This window comes from Rhipicephalus microplus, chromosome 7 (assembly GCF_043290135.1).
Source record: "Rhipicephalus microplus isolate Deutch F79 chromosome 7, USDA_Rmic, whole genome shotgun sequence".
NCBI lineage: Eukaryota > Metazoa > Arthropoda > Arachnida > Ixodida > Ixodidae > Rhipicephalus > Rhipicephalus microplus.
The window spans coordinates 99,323,041-99,345,978 of record NC_134706.1 but is presented as its reverse complement, the minus strand read 5'-3'; the positions used below and the strand labels follow the sequence as shown (position 1 = coordinate 99,345,978).

The 22,938-nt window shown below is 44.9% G+C and overlaps 1 protein-coding gene across 1 annotated transcript in view; it reads right to left on the bottom strand.

Moving 5' to 3' along the window:
• The window catches only part of LOC142767570 (uncharacterized), a 455,408-nt gene that overhangs the window by 89,186 nt on the left and 343,284 nt on the right, over positions 1-22,938 (bottom strand). The window contains exon 9 of the mRNA XM_075869529.1: positions 19,735-19,827. Within this exon, the coding sequence (XP_075725644.1) occupies positions 19,735-19,827 (93 nt within the window). The remainder of the gene's footprint in view (positions 1-19,734; positions 19,828-22,938) is intronic.

Genomic DNA, 22,938 nt, shown 5'->3' with positions numbered 1-22,938 from the left:
GCACAAGTGAGGACGCCAGGATCAACGGGCGTGCTGAGCGAGTAGAGACGCATCTGGGCATTGGCCTTGCAAGACTTTTTAGGTATTTCTGAAGAACTGTCGATCAGTAGCTTTATTATTCTATGTGTACTTGTTTAATACTGTGTGTGTGCAATGAGGGTTGTGTTTTTCCGTCACACCATGTCCTCATTCATGTTTCGATTCCGCTTGCTCAAACAAAACGTGGTGGGCGATATATCAACATTTAGAAAGCGGCAAAAGATTTTTCATGTTTCCAGAAGTGAATAAATGTTAGGGGAGCTGTCGTGGAAGTATCCTAAATTTGAGGCCGTTTAGTGCTCTTTAATCTACATCTCTTTTCTGGCACACTGGCCACGAAGGTTCCTCATTTTTTGATGGGCGGCCGCCATCGCAGGAAATTGATGCTGTGACATTGACGTCAGTAGTTGGGCATAACAAAGACATGTTGTCTCTGTGCCGGGAGAACAAAAATTTCAATCTCTTATGGTCAGCTAAACCCAAAGGTCCCCATTGTCTAGTACGCAGTAGAGCCAGGCACGTCTGCGCGTAGCAGAGAGGTCAAACACGACTTCCGTGCATCGCTTGATGATGAGACCACTTTGCAAGTGAGTGTAGAAACAGACGACACTGTAGAGAAAGCGCAACTCCTTTCACATTTGGAAAGGAATACGTTGGTAAGCCGGGTCGGCTTCAGGTGACGCGCTTTCGTGAACACGAGAGTTTACTGAAGGAGGCCCCTTACTCACACTTAGCTATGCACGGTAAGGAGTGCACCGGCCATCCAAAATTTTCATTTTCAGACACACGAATAATTGACAGGCGCAAGAAGCGGACAAAGAGAGAAATATTGGAAGCGTATCGAATTAGAAAATGAGGTGCCAGTTGCGTCAATCAAGGGTCTGTTCTACTAACAGATGTGAAATTATCTGTTTTTGGACGTAGCATAACTCGGTGCACTTTTTACGTTTTCTTTTTTAGTTTATTGAGGGCTTAACACGCGCTTGTTTCCGGTTGTGTGCCATTGAATATGGGAGTGTTTTTTTCTTGGTATATCATGTTGATGTTGCCAGGTGTGGGAGGGATTAACTTGAAGTACATGCATGAAATGCATTTAAAAGTGTTCGCTTCGAAATAAAATTTTCAGTTGCTAGTGAGCGCTCGTCTGTGTCCTATCTAAGTGTGTCTATTTTTAGCGCTTGCTTCATAGTGAACTTAATCCAATATGCCCAACTGACTGTCGTCCTAAACAATAACATGATTGTGTATAGTGGGGTCCACTGTCAAAGGGAGCACCGGAGAGCGTATTGTCTGCTGGGCCATATTGTTAGCTGGCTGCGGCAACAAGTTTAGCACAGGTGCAACGAGTGCTGTGGCCGGCGGTAATTCGTCGTCTACCACAGTTGCGGCCGCGTTTCAGCTTGTCGCAAAGCGCTGGCGCACATTCGTATAAATAGTCGCTTTCCTTCGACCTAGAAAGAAAATGACAGGAATAATTTTAGCTCTGCCTTGGTCGTCTAGTGGCTAACGTATTCGGCTACTGACCCGCAGGTCACGAGATTGAATCCCGGCTACGGCGGCGGAATTTTCGTTGGAGGCGAAAATGCAGCTTTATGGGTGCACTTTAAAAGCCCCAGGTCGAAATTTTGAGAGCTCTTTTCTACGGCATCTTACATAAAGATATGTTGGTTTCGTTACGTTAAATCCCACATATCAATTTGAAATAATCTAAATTTAGATAAATGTCACCTGCCACTACGCCGGATTGCCTTCTTTGAAGATGCTTTCTGGTGACGTTAATTAAAGGCGCTTGTGACTTTTTTGTTCAGCTTACCAACTGCAGCAGATTGAAAATGCATAAGTGCGCGTAAAATACGCACTCCACCAGGAAATTTCTTTAATATAGCTAAGCTAGAAAATGCATTCATGAAGAACAAATCAAGCTTGTTTATCCAAAAATGATAACAGTGAGCTAGTATAACACATACTGTAATTTCCTTTCAGCTTTGCCACAGCTTTCAATCTGAGCGTGGCCATGCAACCTGCAGATAAATCTAAAAGTGTGGACTGAGTTAGTTTCTAGACAATCATCGGCTTACCCATTGGGGCTAGGAGTCTACTCAGGCGACTATAAATGTTGCCTTTTGCTATAGCCCCCCGACAAGCTCTTTGGTTACCGAAAAAATAAGCAATTCAAAAACAATTCAATTCAATCTCATGGTATGGTGGTGTACATATATACTAAAAAATGTTATTGTATGAAAAATATGAATGACATATATGAATGACATATATGAATGAAAAATATGAATGACTGTATGAAAAATATGAATGACAAGCGGTAGCATGAAAATATTAGCATGTATCGCAATAACCTATGAGCTGGCTCACATGCCACTCTCACGATACGCTAGCAGCGATTTCGCTAGCTTGATACATACTAACACCGGTATTGCGGAGGGTTAGCTGTATCACGAGCATGAATTTTGTAGTGTTGACAAGAAACGCCATATTTTTTACACCCTATCATTTATGCTCGTGAGTCAGTAACGTCATTCAATGCCAATGGAGGTGTATATTAAGCTAGCGAAAAAGCCACGAGCCCGTCAAGATTGTTGCTTGTTAATCTTGCCGACAATAACGTGCACGTCTGGATTTTTATGTTAGCATCCAGTCCTTGCGGTACTTGTCATTTGTGTTCGTCATACAGTAACCTCATGCTTTACCAATTTTGTTAGTAAGCAGGCCAATGGGCCGTGAGTACACAAAGACCATACCTTGTAAATCCTATTTCACATGAAATTCAGCTCACAATTTTCTTGTGTTACCTTTTTGTTCGTGTTCTTCAAACGGTCTCCTCAGGAAGTTCAATTTTTAGTGAAAACCAAGTGAGCCAACCGGCCACGAACCCACCTTAAGCCCAGCACGTCAATCATGATGTACTTGAAATGCAAGCCATGATTTTTCATCTTAACACCTGTTTTCATATTTTTCATAGACATATAGCTCTTCGTAGAAGATATGTCATATACCAATATAATCAAACGACCACGAGCGCGCCGATTGACCATAGAGGCAAGCGAGCTCGATTATCCACGTGACCAAGCCCACCGAGAGTGCGTGGCGGCGAGACAAAATGAATGCGGTTCTGTGCCAATTCGAGTGAATTTAGCTTTGGATAAGCGTACAAAATACCCAATATTTGTTCATAGAGTGGCGTTGTCAGCGCAACGTAATGGGCACTGCGGTCTTTCGAACTACCGTATAATACTAGCATGTTGGTGTCGCTCACAACTATGCATATTATTTGCGTTTTCTTTGCCGGTGTTCGCTGGTATGAACGCAAAAGAGAGATCAAGATGGGTGATCGGTCATCGAGGAGTTGAACTTTCGCTCTGGTGGCTGAATCGAGTGGCAGAAACAGACAGACAGACAGACAGACAGACAGACAGACAGACAGACAGACAGACAGACAGACTGGCAGACTGGCAGACAGACTGGCAGACTGGCAGACAGACTGGCAGACAGACTGGCAGACAGACTGGCAGACAGACAGACTGGCAGACAGACAGACAGAAGGACGGACAGACGGACAGAAGGACGGACAGACGGACAGAAGGACGGACAGACGGACAGAAGGACGGACAGACGGACGGACGGACAGACGGACGGACGGACAGACGGACAGACGGGCAGATGGACAGATGGGCAGACAGACCAAAACTTCGCATCCAACCAAGACCGATGTTTCTAACATGAACTCGTATCTCGCGCATCTCTTAGAAGCCAAAGTCTATGGTGAAGAGATGGAAAACATGAAGGCTTCGCCGGAGGGGACGGAAAAGAGTAAGGAATATTAACAGGGGAATCGAACAGTACTGCACCAAGTTAGCTAAGCTGGACTGATATGAGTTCTGTGCAGGAGTCCAAGGAAGCATGCACTAAGCTAAACAAATGGAATTTTCTTCAACATATTGTCACGAGCAAAACAAGACCTGCAGCCAGGAGTTGATGATGATGATGATCCTTGATACTCTGGCGCACACCCACAAAGGGGGATCGGCCAAGAACCGGGCGGCAGGATCTTAACTAAAAGACTAATGGTTTTTCAAACAAAACGTAATTTTGGGCTAAAATATAGAAAGAAAAGCCGAAAATCGAAAAAAGAGTAAATCTAAGCAGGGAGCGATGCAGGCTATCAGATGCGATTTGACACAGAGGTAATGGTGGGTCTAAAATATTATATATATATATATATATATATATATATATATATATATATATATATATATATATATATATATATATAGGCAGATTAACATGGCAATCGCTTTGTTTCAATTATGTATTCTAATACCGCAGAGCAGACGTCCCTGTGGCTATAACCGAATTTAATGTTGCCAAACGACAAAATTACTGCCACATTTAATTCTAATCCCAATTTTTCAAGTGGAGCTACCTGGTATCTTTTCCGCTGATGAGAATATTGGCGACAGAACAAAAATAGGTGATCTATCGTTTCCATTTCTTCGCAAGTCTGACATAAAGGTGACGCCTTTAGACCAACTTTATGCAAATAATAATTCAGTTGCGGAATTCTGCGACGCAATCTTGTAAAAGTAACCTCTAAGTGCCGTGTTGCACACCACTGTCTATTCCAGCGGCATCTTAGATGTGCGAGTTAACTTGAACCAGAGCAACGAAGATGTTCTCTTCTTATTCGCACCCAAAAACGCGTATGAGCCACAGTGGCTCGTTCATCAATGGTGGCATTACCCCCTCTCCCAAGAAGCATCGTCTCGACGCTGTACATGAAGGCAAAAAAGAAAAGAAAATTAGATGAAAGTTAGCATGTGAGCAAAATGAATGGCGTAAGGCGGAATAACGTAGTTGGTTGTGGGGACAAAAGTTAAATGAGAAATAAGAAAACTAGGAAAAATGTAAGAAAAAGACGAAACAAAAAGAAAGACGTGAAGTTACCAATAAAGTCAGTCACTCTAAAACAAGAAGTAGCTATCACAAGGCTGCGTTGCCGGGTACGACATCTAAATTTCTATAAACACAGGTCTGCTCAGGCACCTCCGCCACTGTGCGCATTCTGTGATGTACTGGAAACAATAGACCATTTCTTTTTACCTGCAGGCGGTTGAACACATTAAGAAAAACCCTATTAGAAATACCTTTGCGTGGAATTAGTATGGACTTAACTCTGTCTGTCATTTTGTCTTTTGGAGCTTCCATTTCTGGTTTCTCTAATAGCACTGTATGCCCGGCCGTCCAAGACTATATTGATGAAACGAATAGGTTGACTAATTAACCAGTTTCCTTATCTTAACATGTCCACATAATTATATACGTATAAAATCAGATAATTGCTCTATTCTAAGAATAAATTTGTTTATGTAAATATTTGTATACATTACATTAGGCACCACATTTGCCTATAGGCTATCGGTAATTTTTCTGTTATACCTCCATAATTCTAAATCTGAACAGTAAATTTTAAAGCCACTCGATTCTTGGCCAATCCCCCACAGTGGGTATGCGCCACTAACAATAGGAGAACAACAACAACAACAACAACACTCACTGGCAATTCACAGCGCGAAAAGTATGGTTTGAGACGTGAAACGTGAATGACTTCAGTTTGCGGGGTGAAACGAGAACATCTCGAATTGCCTTGTGGGAGAACCTCGTAAGTGACGTCGCTGAGACGTCGCACAACCTTGTAAGGGCCGAAGTAGCGGCAAAGAAGCTTTTCTGAACGTCCACGCTGTCGGATAGTGGTCCACACCCAGACTTCATTACCTGGCTTAAAAATAACTTCCCAGTGGCGAAGTTTGTAGAGGTGCGCGTCTGCGGTTTGGTGACGTTGAATACAGTGACGAGCAAGTTGACGGGCCTCTTCTGCGCACTGCGCGAATTTTGCGGCATCCGTGTGGTATGTTCCGAAGTTGTCGAGCAGGAGCATGGCGTCGAGCATCGTCGTGACGTCGCGACCGTGGACTAAGCGAAAAAGTGTGAAACCAGTACTTTCTTGAACAGCAGTGTTATTCGCAAAAGTTACGTAGGGAAGTATGGCGTCCCAGTTGTTATGATCGATGTCCACATACATTGAAAGCATGTCTGCAATTGTCTTAATGAGTCGTTCAGTCAGCCCATTTGCTTGCGGGTGGTAAGCCGTTGTTTCACGATGTTTCGTGCCACTTAATCGCAAGTTTTCCTGCAGCATCACTGCGGTGAAAGCTGTCCCACGATCAGTTATGACGACAGCTGGAGCACCGTGACGTAAGACGATGCTGTTAACAAAAAATTGGGTGACATCTGCTGCGGTGGCTTTTGGAAGTGCCTTGGTTTCACAGTAGCTTGTTAAGTAGTCTGTAGCGACCACTATCTACCGGTTTCCAGACGAAGACGTGGGGAATGACCCCAGCAAGTCCATTTCAATCTGATGAAAGGGTGCCTTTGGTGGGCCAATTGGGTGCAGTAGTCCCGCTGGTCGTAAAGGTGGAATCTTACGTCGCTGACAGTCGCGACATGTGCGAACGTAGTGCTTCACAGTCTTCGCGAGACGTGGCCAGTAGTAGGAGCGTTGAATCCGTTGCAGCGTGTGCGTATAGCCGAGGTGTCCGGATGATGGCTCAACATGAGACGCACGTAAAATGTCACCACGAAGCGTAGTTGGCACAACAAGCAGATACTTAGTTTGTGTAGGATGAAAGTTCTTTGTATAAAGCACTCTATCACGGAAACAAAAGGAGGATAGTGAGCGTGCGAAGCTTCGAGGAAGGTGGGAATTGCGTCCTTCGAGGTAGTCAATGAGCGGGATGAGCTCCGAGTCGTGACGCTGTTGCTGAGCTAAGCTGGTTGCTGACACGGCAGAAAGAAAAGTGTCGTTGTCTTCAAGGTCAGTGTTGGCATTTTCGACCAGTGCACGTGAGAGACAGTCAGCGTCGGTAAGTTTCCGCCCAGATTTATGGACGATGGGGACATCGAAATTTTGTAGCTGAAGGCTCCATCGTGCTAGACGACCTGAGGGATATTTGAGATTCGTGAGCCAACAAAGGGAATGGTGGTCGCTAACTACCCTGAATGGGTGGCCATATAAGTATAGGCGGAACTTTGTTATGGCCCAGACAACAGCGAGGCATTCCTTTTCGGTTGCAGAATAGATTTTCTCTGCTGGGGATAACGTTCTGCTCGCATAAGCGATCACGCGCTCTAGGCCATTATGCCACTGGACTAATACCGCTCCTAGTCCAACGTTGCTGGCGTCAGTGTGTAATTCCGTGTCCGCGCTTTCGTCAAAATGACCTAGTACAGGCGGAGCCTGGAGGAGGTTTCGGAGGGTGTCGAACGCATGGCACTGATCGGGACACCAAACAAACGAGACACCGTCTTTTGTAAGCTTGATGAGGGGTTCAGCAATCTTTGAGAAGTTTTTGACAAAGCGCCTGTATTACGCACACAGCCCCAGAAATCGGCGTAGGTCGCGCTTATTTGTGGGCACGGCAAAGGCGGCAACGGCGCGGGTTTTCTCGGGATCTGGGCGGATACCGGCATTGCTCACAACGTGACCAAGGAACCTCAGTTCTTCATATCCAAAATGACATTTGTCGGGTTTGAGAGACAACCCCGCTGTTCTGTTTGCCTCAAGAACTGCATGAAGGCGTTGGACGTGTTGTTTAAACGTGTCTGCAAAGACCACGACGCCATAAAGGTAAGCAAGACATGATTGCCATTTGAGCCCCGTAAGAACCGTATCCATCATTCTTTGAAAAGTAGCTGGCGCTGAGCATAGACCGAACGGCAACAATTTAAACTCGTACAGGTCGTCGGGAGTAATAAACGCCGTCTTTTCGCGGTCGCGCTCGTCCACTGCGATTTGCAAGTAGCCGCTACGCAAATCCATGGAGGAAAAATAATTACGTTGCGTATACGGTCCAACAAGTCATCTATCCGGGGTAGAGGATAAAGGTCCTTTTTGATGACCTTGTTCAGTTTACGCTAATCAACGCAAAAACGCAACGTACCGTCCTTTTTTTACTAGCACAACTGGCGAAGCCCAGGGACTGGTCGATGGCTGAATGACGTCGTCCTGAAGCATCTGCTGGACTTGGTCACGTATAGAATCTTGCTCTTTTTGCGACACCCTATAGGCATGTTGTCGGATGGGTCTCTCGGTGGGTTTCGTGATGATACGATGTTGAGCAAGTGGTGTCTGTTTAACCTTTGACGTATGGCAAAGCAGTCTTGAAATGAGCCGAGTATACGCAAAAGGCTTTCTCGTTGAGCCGAAGGTGGTCTCTTGTTTAGTGCTCGCGAAGGCCTCGTCAGGATGGCCATTCGATGAAAATGAAGCTAACGTAGACGGACCATCGGCATCGGCAAGTTCTTCACAATATGCAATGGCAGTGTGTCTCGTTAGGTGGCGATATTCGTCGCTGAAGTTCGTGACCAGCTGGTGAGCATGCCTATTGCTAGGCTGAATGATTCCTCGGGCAACACAGATTTGATTTGTCATGAAATAAGGAAAGACAATTTGGCCTCGGCCACTACCGCGTCAGACACATCCTGTCCCGATTCTACTTTGACAAAGAGGCTGCTTCGAGGTGGGAGAGTCAGAGAATCCTCGGTAACACGGAGCGCTCTTTTCCGGAATTGCATACTGTCAGTTGCAGCGCAAAAAGGATCCTCGAACGACACAAGTAATTCACGGAGGTCGATGACGGCCCCGTATTCACGAAGAAAGTTCATTCCTAGAATGACTGACCGAGAGCACACGCGCAATACGAGGAAAGAGCCCGCAAATGTCGACGTACGTATTCGAATGCGTGCCGTGAACATACCAGTAGGCGTCAACAGATGGCCACCTGTCATGCGCAACTGGGGTCCTTGCCATGGCATGGTAAACTTCCTCAGTTCAGATGCCAGTGTTGCGCTCATTACGGAATAGTCGGCACCGGTGTCGACGAGGGCGTTAACAGCATGATTGTCGACGAAGATGGCAATTTCGGCAGAAACAATCTTTTTGCTGTCGGAAAACACTGCAAAACCGGAATCGTCCTTGTCCGGTCGTTGCGTCGAAGGAGGGTCTTCTACAGTTCGCCGGGCCGCGACTTCACCCCCAGAAGCCGCCGTTCCTAGTTTCCCCTGCGGGGGCTTGGTGACCGGCTCCTGAAAGGTGCGGAAGACGATGAGGGCAAACTGGGTGACGTAGACCAGCGAGGCGATGGTGATCTCGACTGGTGGTGCTGAATAGTCGAAGGATATGTTGGCCCGTAAGATAGGCTTCGATTTTGCGGGGGCGCTCACCGTAGCTCGGGCATCGAGCATCAGGGTGGAAGGCGCGGAGACCTAGTTGCCGGTATTGACCGTTCCGGTATACGTGACCCACTTCGCCACAGTGGTAGCAGAGCGGACGGTTATCCGAGGTGCGCCACGTACTTGCCTTGCTACCACTTTGTCTTGAGATAGACGGCAGATAGGCGGGCGGCTCGAAAACTTTGAGCCGAGAGGCGGGCTCGACGCAGTGTCGTGGAATGGCTGCATAGCCTGGTACCTTGGCCGCAGAGCAGTATCTGTAGCCGGTGGCACGGGGGATCGCAATGCCGCTGCGTATGCCAGGACTGGGGCCTCGGGAATCGGTGGTGCGATTGGGGCCAGGGGTGTGACGGCCTGCCGGACTTCTTGTCTGATTACATCCGCGAGGGCTGACACAGGTGGATGGGATCCCACTGCCTGAAGCTGTCGCAATTCGTCCCGAACTATACTTCGAATGAAGTCTGCGAGGACCTGTTACTCACTGTCAGAGCCGATAGAGCATGCGGTGGCCGGGATCTGGCGTTTGTATTGTGACGACCGCTGCTGCAGCGGACGTTCCATCGTGGCAGCCTCACTGATGAGTTGGACGACTGTCGTTGGTGGATAGCGCACGAGCCCAGCAAAAAGCTGTTCTTTTACTCCGCGCATCAAATGCCGCACCTTCTTTTCCTCGGGCATGGCCGGGCCCGCGCGCTTGAAGAGCCGAAGCATGTCCTCGACAAACATGAATACACGTTCGTTCGGCCGTTGGTTTCTGCAGGATATGGCTTGTTCAGCCCTCTCCTTCCTCTCGATGTTGCGATAGGCGTCACGGAGCTGTCGGCTAGACTCTTGCCATGTTGCAAAGGAGCCCTCGTGATTCTCGTACCACGTCATCGCAGAATCCTCCAAGTAGAAGTAAACTTGGCGCAGCTTGCGAAAATCGTCCCATTCATTGATACTGGCAACCCGATCAAAGTGGTCTAGCCAGTCATCAACATCCTCGAAGATGTCTCTATGGAACGGCTTTGGTGTCTGTGGCACGTGAAAAACATGGACGAAAAGAGAACCATGGGCATCGCTGGTTTGGACCGCCTGGCTTGTCATCGCAGTTGCCATCTTTCTGGGTGTCAATGCCAAGGGACCTAATTCAGGGTGCAACCCACGCAGGCGGCGGCTGATTCTTGCTCTGGGAGTTGTAGCTTTCTCCACGATGGCCGACACAGCCGAAGTACACGTACCCAGCACCGCCAACAGTAATGTCACGAGCAAAACAAGACCTGCAGCCAGGAGTTCACTTGAACCAGAGCAACGAAGATGTTCTCTTCTTCTTCGCGCCCAAAAACGCGTATGAGCCAAAGTGGCTCATTCATCAATGGTTACAATATGCCTGATGACACGCAGACAAAAGGCAATCAAACACAGGCACTGTGCCATCTAATACAGAAGCATAGAAAATTGGGGAGACAGAAACGCTGTAGAACAGGTAGCGAATAGAAGCTTCCGCTAGAGCCAGGCAGCTTTGAAGAGTATCGCAAAAGAAAATGTGACATGGCACAGAAGCTCGAAGATACCTTCTCAGAGTCGGAAAATTTGGCCGTCTTTCACAACTGGCACAGCAGGTCGGCCTCAGATCCGGATGGTATTTTAAGCTGACTGCTATGAAACCTAGATGATATATCTGTTGAGATGCTAACGAAAGAGGTCAACAAGGGTTGTGAGAGAGGAATCATCCCAGAAGAGTGGAAAGTGGCCTTGATTGTGTTTATTTCTAAATCGTGTAACTCAGTAAATTTGACAATCTACGCTGGTATTACTAACCTCTTGTGAAAGCAAGGAAGTAGAGCATGCGACCCTCAATAGGAACTTGTACTATACAAATGGTGGGGTACTAATCCGGCGCGACATGATTGTCTTCAGACTGTAGCTGTAGTGGTATCACTCAAAAAGCACCTTTTCGATAACTGCACAAGGTATGCAGGGAGTATTTTACCTCTGACCTGACGAAGGCCGTGACAACGTATCTCTGCTTCCTATCACAGGCCACGGCCAGCCTGGGTCTGAGAGCACTCTTTCTGAGCTTTGTTGAACTAGTCCAAGATACACGAGGTGAGAGCTTTGTGACGCTGCCTAAAGGCAGCTTTCTCTCTCACTCCTCACGATCTTTATTGCTCCTGAAATAAACGTTTATTGTATTCTATTCTGTCTTACTCTTTATACCCTTTTCTGAGTCAGAATCAGAGGCACATTTAAACAGTAAATGAATAAAAAATCTTGAAAAGTAAACAAAAACAAATAAAACTCTTCTCGCGTTAGCTACTAAAAAGCAAACAAAAACAAATAGAACTTTTGTCGCCTTCACTACTAACCTGAAACAGTTAGTCATCAGTCACGGACATCCAAACTCGGATTACCAATTTTGAGCAAGAGCTCAGTTGAACTGAGAAATGTGAGCAAAAATTGGACAAGGTGAAAGAAACATATCAGAGTACTAACAGGATAATTCTTGGGATAAGGGCAAAAGTCAATGATCTAGAAAATAGGAGTCGTGGTAATAAACTTGTAGTTTATGGTGTAGAAGAAAGCCATGAGGAGGGCTCAAAAGAACTAGAACAGAAAGTAAATGGTGATGTCTTAAGAAAAAGTCTTGGTGTTGAAATCATTTCTATAAAGCGAATACATCGAATCGGTCAAAAGGACGCACAGCGCCCTCGTACGGTAATTTTGAAACTGCATTACTAAGATGTTGTCGTCCCGTTTTAAATTGAAACGCACCAACTTATACATATCGGAAGATTTATTAAAAAATATTCGCGATACTCGTACACAGTTATGGCGTTCCAGCGCTGTAAAAACAAAGACCGGTTCTAAGGTTTCGCTTGTTTTCGATAAACTGAAAGTTGATGGCAAATTGTATGTGTGGGACGCACTTCAAAACTGCATGACAGAGCTGTCTCAATCCACTGCGTCTGCGCAACCCGAAAAGTCAACTTCTCGCTTCACTCGGCCGACCGCTCGTAAACGCGATAATAAGTGACAAGCTAAGAAAATGCTTCGAATTATTTCATTCAATGCATGAAGTGTCTTAAATAACATACCGCTTCTTGCAGAAATAATTTCAACTTACCAACCTTACGTTTTGGTTATCACAGAAACCTGGCTGTATTCTAAAGCGCAAGATTCGGAAATAGTGCTATCATCCTAAACCCTTATCTGTAGGGACAGAGGATCATGGGGAGGGGGCGTTGCAGTTGCAATTAAAAACTATGTTAAAATTACTCGTTTGGATGGTATAGATAATCACGAAAGCATGTGGTGCAAACTGAATTTTTTTCGTAAGAATATCATTTTTGGAAGTGTTAATCGGCCTCCAAATGCACCTCCAAAATACTTAGAAGCACTCTACGATTACCTGCTACAAAATATAAATTGGGGTTCAAACATTTTTAAGACTGGAGATTTCAACTTGCACAGCAATACTTAGCCCAATATTTCACATGACGGCAAGGACTCTCGCATTGTTGAATCACTGTTGTCAACTGCATTTATTTTTTTCTTTGAAATAATTGGTTTCCGCTGCTACAATGAATAATAGTTCTTTTGTACTAGACCTAGCGTTTGCAAGCAGCTTGCTCGAAGAGTGTTCGGTCATTGTCAAAGAAGGCATCTCTGATCACAAATTACTCTTTGTGGAGTGTCCCATTTCAGGCTTTCGACCCACTAATAAACCTTCCGACTCATTTGTCAGAGACTACAAGAAGGTGCTCGATGATGCAGTACTTAATTACATGAAATCCTCATTTCGTTCTTTCAGCGATTTGATTGACGTCAATGAATTGTGGTCACGTTTTGAGCTTTAGTATTACACTGTGAACGCAGCTATGTGCCTATAAAAAAGAAACGTATTAACAAAGAATACCCATGAATGAACCATTTCTATTCATATGAAGCGCAAGATCAAACGCTGTGGTAAACGTGGTGACAAGAAATGGCTACAAAGTCTAGTACATATTTTTCACGAAAAGATGCAGGTAGCAAGAGACCAATTTGTTTCTTCTACTCTGTCTTCCTTCATTACAGACCAACCCAAAAGATTCTGGCGTTACGTATCAAAAGATAAAAAAAGCGTCACAGAGATAAAAACATCCGACGGAACTACTGATAATGCTGCTGTCATTGCTCAAAGTTTCGACGCCCTTTTTCAGTCCGTATTTACGCGTACGGCCTCACATGCGCACTTGCCAGATTGTACGCTCGTCAAACTTATGCCTAAAGTATATTTAGGTAACGAAGTTATTTTCAGCCTATTAAGTAAATTAGACAAAAAGAAATCTCCGGGTCCTGATAATATATCAAACGTTTTTTTGTTAGTAAATATGCAATCTGGGTTTCAGAATATTTGTATAAGATATATGTAACTTCCTTAGAAACTTGTGCGATACCCGTCGACTGGTGCTCTGCAAGCATAGTCTCAATTCATAAATCTAGCTCACCATTACAATAAACAACTATAGGCGCGCTTCCCTTACATCCACAGCTTGTAAGCTATTAGAACACATAATATTTAAGGCGAATATGACACATCTGGAAGACAATAAACTGCTTCGAGACAACGAACACGGATTTCGGTCTGGCCTATCCACTTCAACTCAATTAGCCGATATCACTCATGACTTTGCAAATTCACTAAACTTTAAGGGCCAGATTGATGCAGTGTTTCTAGATTTTCCTTAAACGTTTGTTGTAGTACCAAACGATGATTTATTTACGGAACTGTCAGCTATTGGTGTTGATAAGAACATTGTCCGTTGGGTTGCATGCTTTTTGTCATCACAGAAACACTATGTGATGGTCAATGACGGCGTTTCTGGCTCCTTAGATGTACACTCAGGAGTGCCGCAAAGATCCGTGCTTGCACCATTATTGTTTTTAGTGTAGATAAATGATACTTATTTTTCAGTTCATTCACCTGTGAAAATCTGACTGTTTGCGAACGATTGTGTTATTTATGCCGACATTGTTCAGCATTCTGATCAAGCCAGACTCAGCGATGCATTGCAATCCATCTGCGCCTGGTGTGATAAGTGGGGCCTGAAGCTCAACGCCTCAAAAACGGCATCCATCACAGTTACGAACAAAAAAAAAACCCATTAGCATTCCAATATACCATTATAACACTTATGTTAAAAAGGTTACGCGAGTGAAATGTGTGGTGTCACGCTTACAAGCAATTTAAATTGGGAAACACATAAAGATAACATCTGCAACAACGCACTAAAGAAGTTAGCATTTTTAAATCGTAAACTGTGTCGCACTTCACCTTCTATAAAACGGCCCCGCCGCGGTGGTCTAGTGGCTAAGGTACTCGGCTGCTGAACCGCAGGTCACGGGCTCGAATCTAGGCTGCGGCGGCTGCATTTCCGATGGTGGCGGAAATGTTGTAGGCCCGTGTGCTCAGATTTGGGTGCACGTTAAAGAACCCCAGGTGGTCGAAATTTCCGGAGCCCTCCATTACGGCGTCTCTAATAATCATATGGTAGTTTTGGGACGTTAAACCCCACAAATCAATCAATCAATCAATAAATCAAAACCTTCTATAAAACGAACAGCTTACAACGCACTTATCAGGCCCAAGTTAGAATAAGCAGACCTCTTCTGGGAGCCGTATCAAAAATACCTAATTAAAAAAACTAGGGGATCCGAAACGTGGCTCTGGGGCTCATTGATTCTAGCTACTCTCGTTTTGCAAGCGTCTCTGCCCTTCGCGAGAAAACAAATCTGAAAACACTCACTCATCGTAAAATAGTCTCTCGAATAAAACTCATCTATCAATTGTACCATGGTCACTTCAAAATTTCACCCAATCGCTACATAACCGACTTGTCCGTGCGCTTTGATCGTATTTATCATAATAAAACAGTTAGACAACCATTCAGTCATTTGAACGTTCATCAGTACTCATTACTTCCTCATGCTTTTTCATTATGGAACAAGTTACCTCAGGAGGTCGTTAATGCAGACACGACAGAATCGTTCGCCCATCTCGTCAATGACGTAACACTTGATTTTTAATATGCAATATATTATGTTCCTGACTACTGCTGACATTTTTTTTTATTTCTGTATGAATGTCATTATTCCTATGTATTAATTACATTTTCCCTGATGTTGAGAATTTTCTTATTGTCGTACCTAGTATTGTATTTTCTTATATTTTTATATTCTGTTTTGTCACTTACATTTGTTACTCACTCCTGCTTAGGCCCGAACAGAGCCTGCACAACTTGTAAATAAAATATATAAACAAATCGAACGGCTACCATCACAATCGGTCAACATAGGTCAGATTTACCCCTTGGTGCTAGAGGCACTTCATAAAAAGTGATCATCTCGCCCTTGTTAATTAACGTAGTCACGAGAGACTTATAAGAAAGGCTCAGCTCTGCCCTATATAGGCCACTCGGCTTACTCGGACGATATCACAATTTTGTGTCAGGGAGGATCACTCCTAGAAGTACAAAACGCACTGAAATGAGCGCTAGACGAGAGTCCTACCAAGAAGGCATAAGCCTCCAATACTCTTCCAACAAATCGCAACTCTTACTGTACAGGCTATCCATGCAAAGCGTTAAGAGAGCGCCACACCTGGACAAAATTCTAACCGCGTTTTCTGCAAAAACTGGACAGTTCAATCGAGAAGTTGATTCGTTTAGCGTTCGCGGAGTACTTATTGACACGAGAGAATTTAACGCCAAAACATTCACGCACATCTCGTCAAAAACTGGAAACATGCTGAGACCAATCGTCAGAATATGAAAACGCAGAAAAAAACTAGCCGAGGACTACATACTTCGGATTGGTCACACTTTTGTTGAGCCACTTTTTTTAAGACTCTTCGGACAGCAATTAAACCAAAACAAAAAAGTAGGCTGTACATACTCCCGCGGAAATGCCTGAAAAAGTACTGGGGTTACCAATAACCACTTGCTCAGACGAATTATGCCGACTTGGTATGCACAACGACATTCATGAATAAACAAAGCGCCGGTTGCCCATCGCTCAGGTGGTCAGGCTCTCGTCTACTAGGGCAGGGCGACTCATCTTAGAAACAGATAGTAGGACTCCTAGAATGTTTCCTGAACGGCAAATCACCTTATCTAGAGAAACGTTCGTGGCCACCCCATTTTCTCAATATATAAACCTACAATTCACTATAAGTACGCGAAAATCCCAAACACGAACAATATTTCAGAAGGCCGGCGAGAATCGTGATGCGACTCTGTCGACGCTGCTCAGGACGGAGCCTTGCAAATTCGCGCTGGCAGTTGTTGACGGCAACAAAGAATTACGCTCCCTGGGCTGAGTTAGGTTAGCTACTAGTGGTGTTGGAAACAGTTCGCCATAGCCCTGGCCATGACCGACCCCTCTCACACCAACGTTTTAGAGCGACTTATGAGATCACAAATTGTGTCTCGTGCAGCGCCGTAGCTGTTCAACGCCGCTACCAGTGTCCGCAAAACACATCGCGCTAAATTAGAAAAAAATGTCGTGTACCAAAGACACAGTGGGGCTCAAACCCAGATCTGCTGGGTTCCAGCCCAGTATGAAACCACTGAGCCACCCCGGTGCTTGGGAATTGTTGGAAAACTTGCTTTAGGCAGGCTTGATGTCGGGAAAGCAATTGTGCTAATACGACTTATAAAGCGTTTTCAAACAGCGAATTAGCAAACAGTCATCGCACAATGCGAATAGCGCAACGAGCCGATCATTCAATGCTCCAAATCTTTACAGAAGCTTGTTTTGCTTGCTTGCTTGATCCTTTCATTTGTGGCTCTCACAAACTAAGGGGGATTGGCCAAAACGCCGGTGGTTAATGCAAGTCAATACCTTTAGGTTTTCCAGACTAGGGGAATAGGATTACTTTGTTTTGACTGTGAAATTAATTTGGCACATTGTAAAAAGGGGGGGGGGGGAAGGAAATAAAAATAATAAAATTTTTTGAATATCTGAGGTGTAATCGATATATGAAATTCTTCTGAAGTGGAAATCGTTACAGTGTAACAGCTAAATGATAAATGGTAGATTGGCTTCTAAAAATCGAGAGCTGATCAATGGCTCAGCAAGGTAATCTTCTTGTATTACGTGGGGAATTTACGTGTGTTTACATGTAATTTCTCGTGTTACATAGAGCCCCGCAGATGTTGCTGTCGCTGTGTCCCAGCCAAGCGGCGCCTTAAGACAAAATATTAGAAGTAGTAAGTAATATTCCTAGATTTATGAAGGAAATTTTGAAGCAATTTTTTCTTTTATTTTTTAAACTTTTACTTGTGATAAGAAAATGGTCTATATAATCAGGTTCGTTACAGCTTGAGCACACAGGGGATGGCACCACACCAGATCTGTTTAAGTAGAAATTCATAGGCGGTACACGGCAGCGTAATTTTCTTACAGAGACTTCCAATTTACGCGTGGGACACCATTTATTATTTTATGTGAAGTGCAGGTGCAAGAAACCTGGATTTTGTATCGTAAAGTTTGATGAGTCTTAAGAGGGAAAGTTTTCTGAACGTCGCTGCTGTTACATAAGCTGTAAGAAGCATGTTTGGCACAATCGGAAGATCAAGGGATGTTGGCGCGGGTGTGTCAGCCATCTCATTTATAAATATACTACGATGGCCTGGCACCCATATCATTCGCACTAGACGAGTGTTTGTTAGGACTAATGATATAAAAGATTTGAGTACTGCTGATGCCGACGACGATAATAAAAATGAACCCACGGAATACGAGTGAGTCACTATCACAGCTGTCGAATGAGTCGCAGGAAGTTTACGAATAGCTAGTATAACCGCAGTAAATTCCACTTCAAATATTGTTGTATGATCCGGGAGGCGTAATGAAAATGTTCAGAATAATAAGAGAGAAAAAATACCCGCAGCTGCCTTCTCGCCACTCATAGATGCATTCATTGCAATTACCATGTTACTACCTATTCGATACAGGTGTTGTTCTAATAAGCCTATCAAATATTTAGAAGGCAAGGATTTAGCATTCAGTTTTTTGTTCAGCTACTAACTAAGGCGCATATCCACTTAAGGCATAATTCGTCATCGCATTAGTTTAGAGGATACCACGTTTCTCAGTGGAATTATGAAAAATAGCATAACGAATGCCGGTTTATACTAATTTGAAATTTTCACTCTTAATTCTGCAGTGGGCATCAAGCAGGTATGCTTGCAGCATTACGCAATGAGTGCTTGAAAAAAAGGCTCTGAAAGGCCGCTATTCTAGCTTTCGGTGCGACTGTGCCGCGCCTTCCGCGCAGGCCTGGCGTTTTTAAAGAATCACGAGCAACCGTCAAAACTGCTCTTTGGATTAACCTAGCACGAGAGTGTGCCTATATTCTGGAAAAGAAAAAGAACCCCTCGCACTCACTTAAATCATCGCTTTCCGACGTGGATACGTGCAGACGTTAACAAGATCACACCTAACCTCAACGAGCTTGCCCATCGCGGTGCGCTAGGTCTCACGCACCGGGGAGGGACAGGGATTTCAAAAGAAGAGATTGGAATCCGGCTTCACAAGCCGCTTCTTAGCTTAATTCAAATCACCTCCTATTATGGGCTTAGTAGAAGGACTTATCCTCTTCCTCACCCGAAGTGACATAGGTCTCGGTCAGTCACTCACAGAATGTTTCAGACTAGTTCATTAGTTTCGCAGGGATTTCTCACTCGTATTTAAATAGGGAATGATCCAAGTCGTTCTGACTACAATGACGCCTATTGTTTCTAAGTGCCCTTGCTTTCTCAAAGCCCCGTGTTACCTAATAGCTATCTATCCAGCGAAGCCGACTGTGAAGAGGCCTTCCAGAGCTTATTGATTCATGCCTAACTGCAGGCAAACCAAAGGGCCGACGAAAGACGCAAACAACGAGGTTTCCCTTGCCCCACTTTGATGCACCCGGCTGTTTCCGTGGGCCCTCAATAAGGGTTCACGAGAAAGCACCCAAGGACCAATTTAGTTTTTTGTATGTCTATCTGTCTGTCTGTATGTGTGTCTGTCAAGCTTTATGTTGTACGAAAGATCCTGTAACCAACAGCTCGCAGTGGCGGTGAGCAAGAAAGCAGCACACACTTGCAAGCACATGCCACTGCAGAGGTATTCAAGCTGACTTTAAAGTGATATAATTCTGATATTATCGTAAATCTGATCAAAAAGGTCCTATCACACTCTAATAAAGCATTATCTCCTCAAATCATGATCGATTATATTCCCATGCGAGACCAAATTATTGAAACTGTAGCACTATTTACCTATTACCTCAGTATCATATCCTAAATAACTTCTTGAGCAATATTAGCTACTTCTTGAGCAATATTATTGACCAGACTGTACAATGATCGAAACACTTACTGTTTTTAGTGGATGGTGTTCCTATGATTAAGCATTGGGTAGTGCCCTCCACTACCTTAAAGGGTATTTCCTCTCCATCTGGCAGTACATTATCTGCAAAAAAAAAAGGCTGCTGCTTCAAAACCAGTCTTAAAACGAGTGTCTGTCTGTGCAAGACGACAGAATTATTTATGAAACAAATATTGGTACTCAATTGAAGTCATAGAATTGCAGGTCATGCTTAGGGAGAACAACTATTTAGCAACAAGTTCATGTTATACTTACTCAAGGAAAAGATCAGTCAGTGAGAAGTTAGCGAATTTTCCTGTTCAAGGAATAGCGTGGTTGCATTTATTGCAGTCCGTTGGGCTGCAGTGAAGTGTAAGTACATAACACAATGAAAGAAAATGTAAGTGTCGAAGTGGGTCATGGAGGAGATCAAGAACTCACTGTGAAGAACGAAACGCCAGCGCTACTGTCTACGTGGAATCAATCATAAAACGCGGGAGTAAAAAATGTGCCTGGTGCAGACCATCGTAAAAAGGCGAAGCTATTAGGTCGCCATCAGTTTTGTTTTGTTTAATGGGGCGACAGCTATATCAATTTTTACTCTTTTTGAGGCCAATCATTGCTACATTGATGCCCTGATAGGTACTAAACGTTTAGTGAAGTGCCCTTGCAACGTGGCCGAGTGGAGACAACACATGCTAAGGCTGCGTTAACTTTCGTCTCCTACCAGTTTCAACCTAATTGAGTGCATGCAAGGAACCGCCATATGAAATAACAAAATCATTCTAACGAGAAGCGACGCCTTAGCTCGCTGAATGACGTATCGGCTCCTCTTTCTCAATGCACGGCTGTAATTCAAAGCTTCCCTCTAGCTACTTTTTACAGTGAAAGCTGTCCGCCGCTGCCGCCGGTCTGGATAACCACATAGCGCGAAACTAGAAAAAAAAATCCAGGCCTGCGTGGAAGGCACAGCACAGTCACAGCGAAAGCGAAAACAGCGGCCTTTCAGAGACTTTTCAAAACACTTATTGGTAACTACTGGAAGCACACTTGCTTGCTACCCACTAGGGTTTTATTATTAAACATTGGGTAGTAGGCCAGCATCCGCTATGCTATTTTACGCGATAGTTGTTGTGAGATCACAACTTGGGTCATGTGCAGTTGTCCGCCACTGCCGCCACCAATGTTTGTAACCACATCAGGTAAAATTAGAAAAAAAACCTATCACGAGACCCACAGCGAGGCTGGAAACCCAGGTCTGCAAGGTGCCAGCCAAGTATCCTAAACACTGAGCTACGCCGGTGCTTGTGACTTGATGGAACCTAGTGCCTAAGACACAGTGGGGCTCGAACTTGGTTCCACTGGGTGCCATCCCAGTATTCTACCAATTAACGACGCTGCAGACTGTGACTTGTTGACAAACTTGCCTTAGGCAGCCTTGTGTTTGAAAGCAATCGCGGTAATACCACTTGTAAAGTGTTTTAAAACAGCGAAAGAACAACTAGTCGTTGCACAATGCGAATATCGTTACGAGTGCGCTGTGCAAGGCTCTAACCCAGCACAGAAGCTTGTTCTTGTTCCCCTATTAGCTGGGACACATACCAACTTCACCCAACTTTCCTCATCATTGTCAGCCACTTCATAAACAATTAGCACAAAATTCTTTGCAAGTGTTTAGCGGATACTACGTTTCTCAGAAGAATGACGAAAAATAGCATAGCGAGTGCCAGCCTACTACCCAGAAATTTTTATTATAGTGCTCTAAGTGGGTATCAAGCAAGTGTGCTCGCATTAGTTACCCAATGAGTGCCTTGAAAGGCTCTGAAAGGCTATAGCCTCCACTGCGACTGTGCTGTGCCTTCCGTGCAGGCCTGGTGCCTTTGAGTCCTTGCGGTAAATGAGCAAAGCCGTGTGGCGGACGAGCTTCTGCTGGTGTTGGAGCACCACACCTCAAGCAATTGGTATTATACATCCTTTTAAATTTCAGTCACCACACATACAACGAGCATTGCCAATTCCTAAAAAAACATGAACAATGCGGTAACACAAGCCCAACAACGCAAGTAAGAACAGTAGTCGTCTTCGGACATTTCAAAGACTGAAGAGCAAGTTTGACATCTATGGCACTTTCATTTTCACGCACAAGGCGTTTAACTGCAGAGCGCCATATACGCTCATTCAACAACTCGGCATCCCAACCATAAAAAACTGGTTACCCGGTTTAATCCTTCAGCAACGCCGGCACTTGACTGACGACACAGGCAGCGCAAAAAAGGCGGAGTGGTTTGCAGATGCGTCAATGGTAATAATTAGGTGTTTGGGTCATCGAAGACGTAGCCTTTCTTAATAAAATACGTTTCTAAGCTTAAAGTGTCTACAGTGTCTCGGGCCATTGGTATATGGTATTTGTGGTTTCTACCGCCATGCCCTTCCGAACTACGTCAGAGAACCGCAAGACCACAAAGTGACTACACCGACTTAGTACCGCCATCAACTCCGTTTATTCTTAGTCCGTGATGGGTATACAAAAAGACATCAACTGACATTATAACGCGCGTACGCGGGCTACTGCGCATGTCCAGGACCACGGCCGCTGCATGAAAAAAATTGGCCCAGCATCTCCATGTTACACTCCAAATGTCGTCAAAAGACGACATTTGCAGTGTAACAGTGCCTCGAGAGAGTGAAGAAATGGTGTATTTGATGTTCTGCGCAAGAAACTTGGTGAATTGTTCTCTGGAAGCGCTGCGTTGGAGTGCCTCAATGCGTGCACTGGAGGAGAACGAGCACATCGAGAGACATCACACGTGATATATGAGCCCTATCTGGCAGTCATCATAAAAAATGAAGCGCCCAGCGTGCGCTGTTAAGTTTGGCCTGGAAACTCGTCTGCCAGATACTGCCAGATAGGGCTCGTGATAGATACTGCCAGATAGGGTGCGTGGGCCGATCCACTGGCAGCAGCGTGACTGATGGCCTCGTTGACTCGTCGGGCGACAGGAGGGCTGGCGTGGCTGGCGCCGGAGCTGACAGAGGAGCGGTGCTCCCTTTTGATCCCCAATCACCAAGCCGACCGGCCGACTGCCTATGCTCGTCAGGCATTGTACGTGCTAGCCGGAGGACGAGACGTCGTGTCGCCAAGACGCCGTTAACCATTCGAGAGAGGCCAACAAAAACAGCATCTTCCTGGAGGAGACCGACGGCCACCGCAAATCG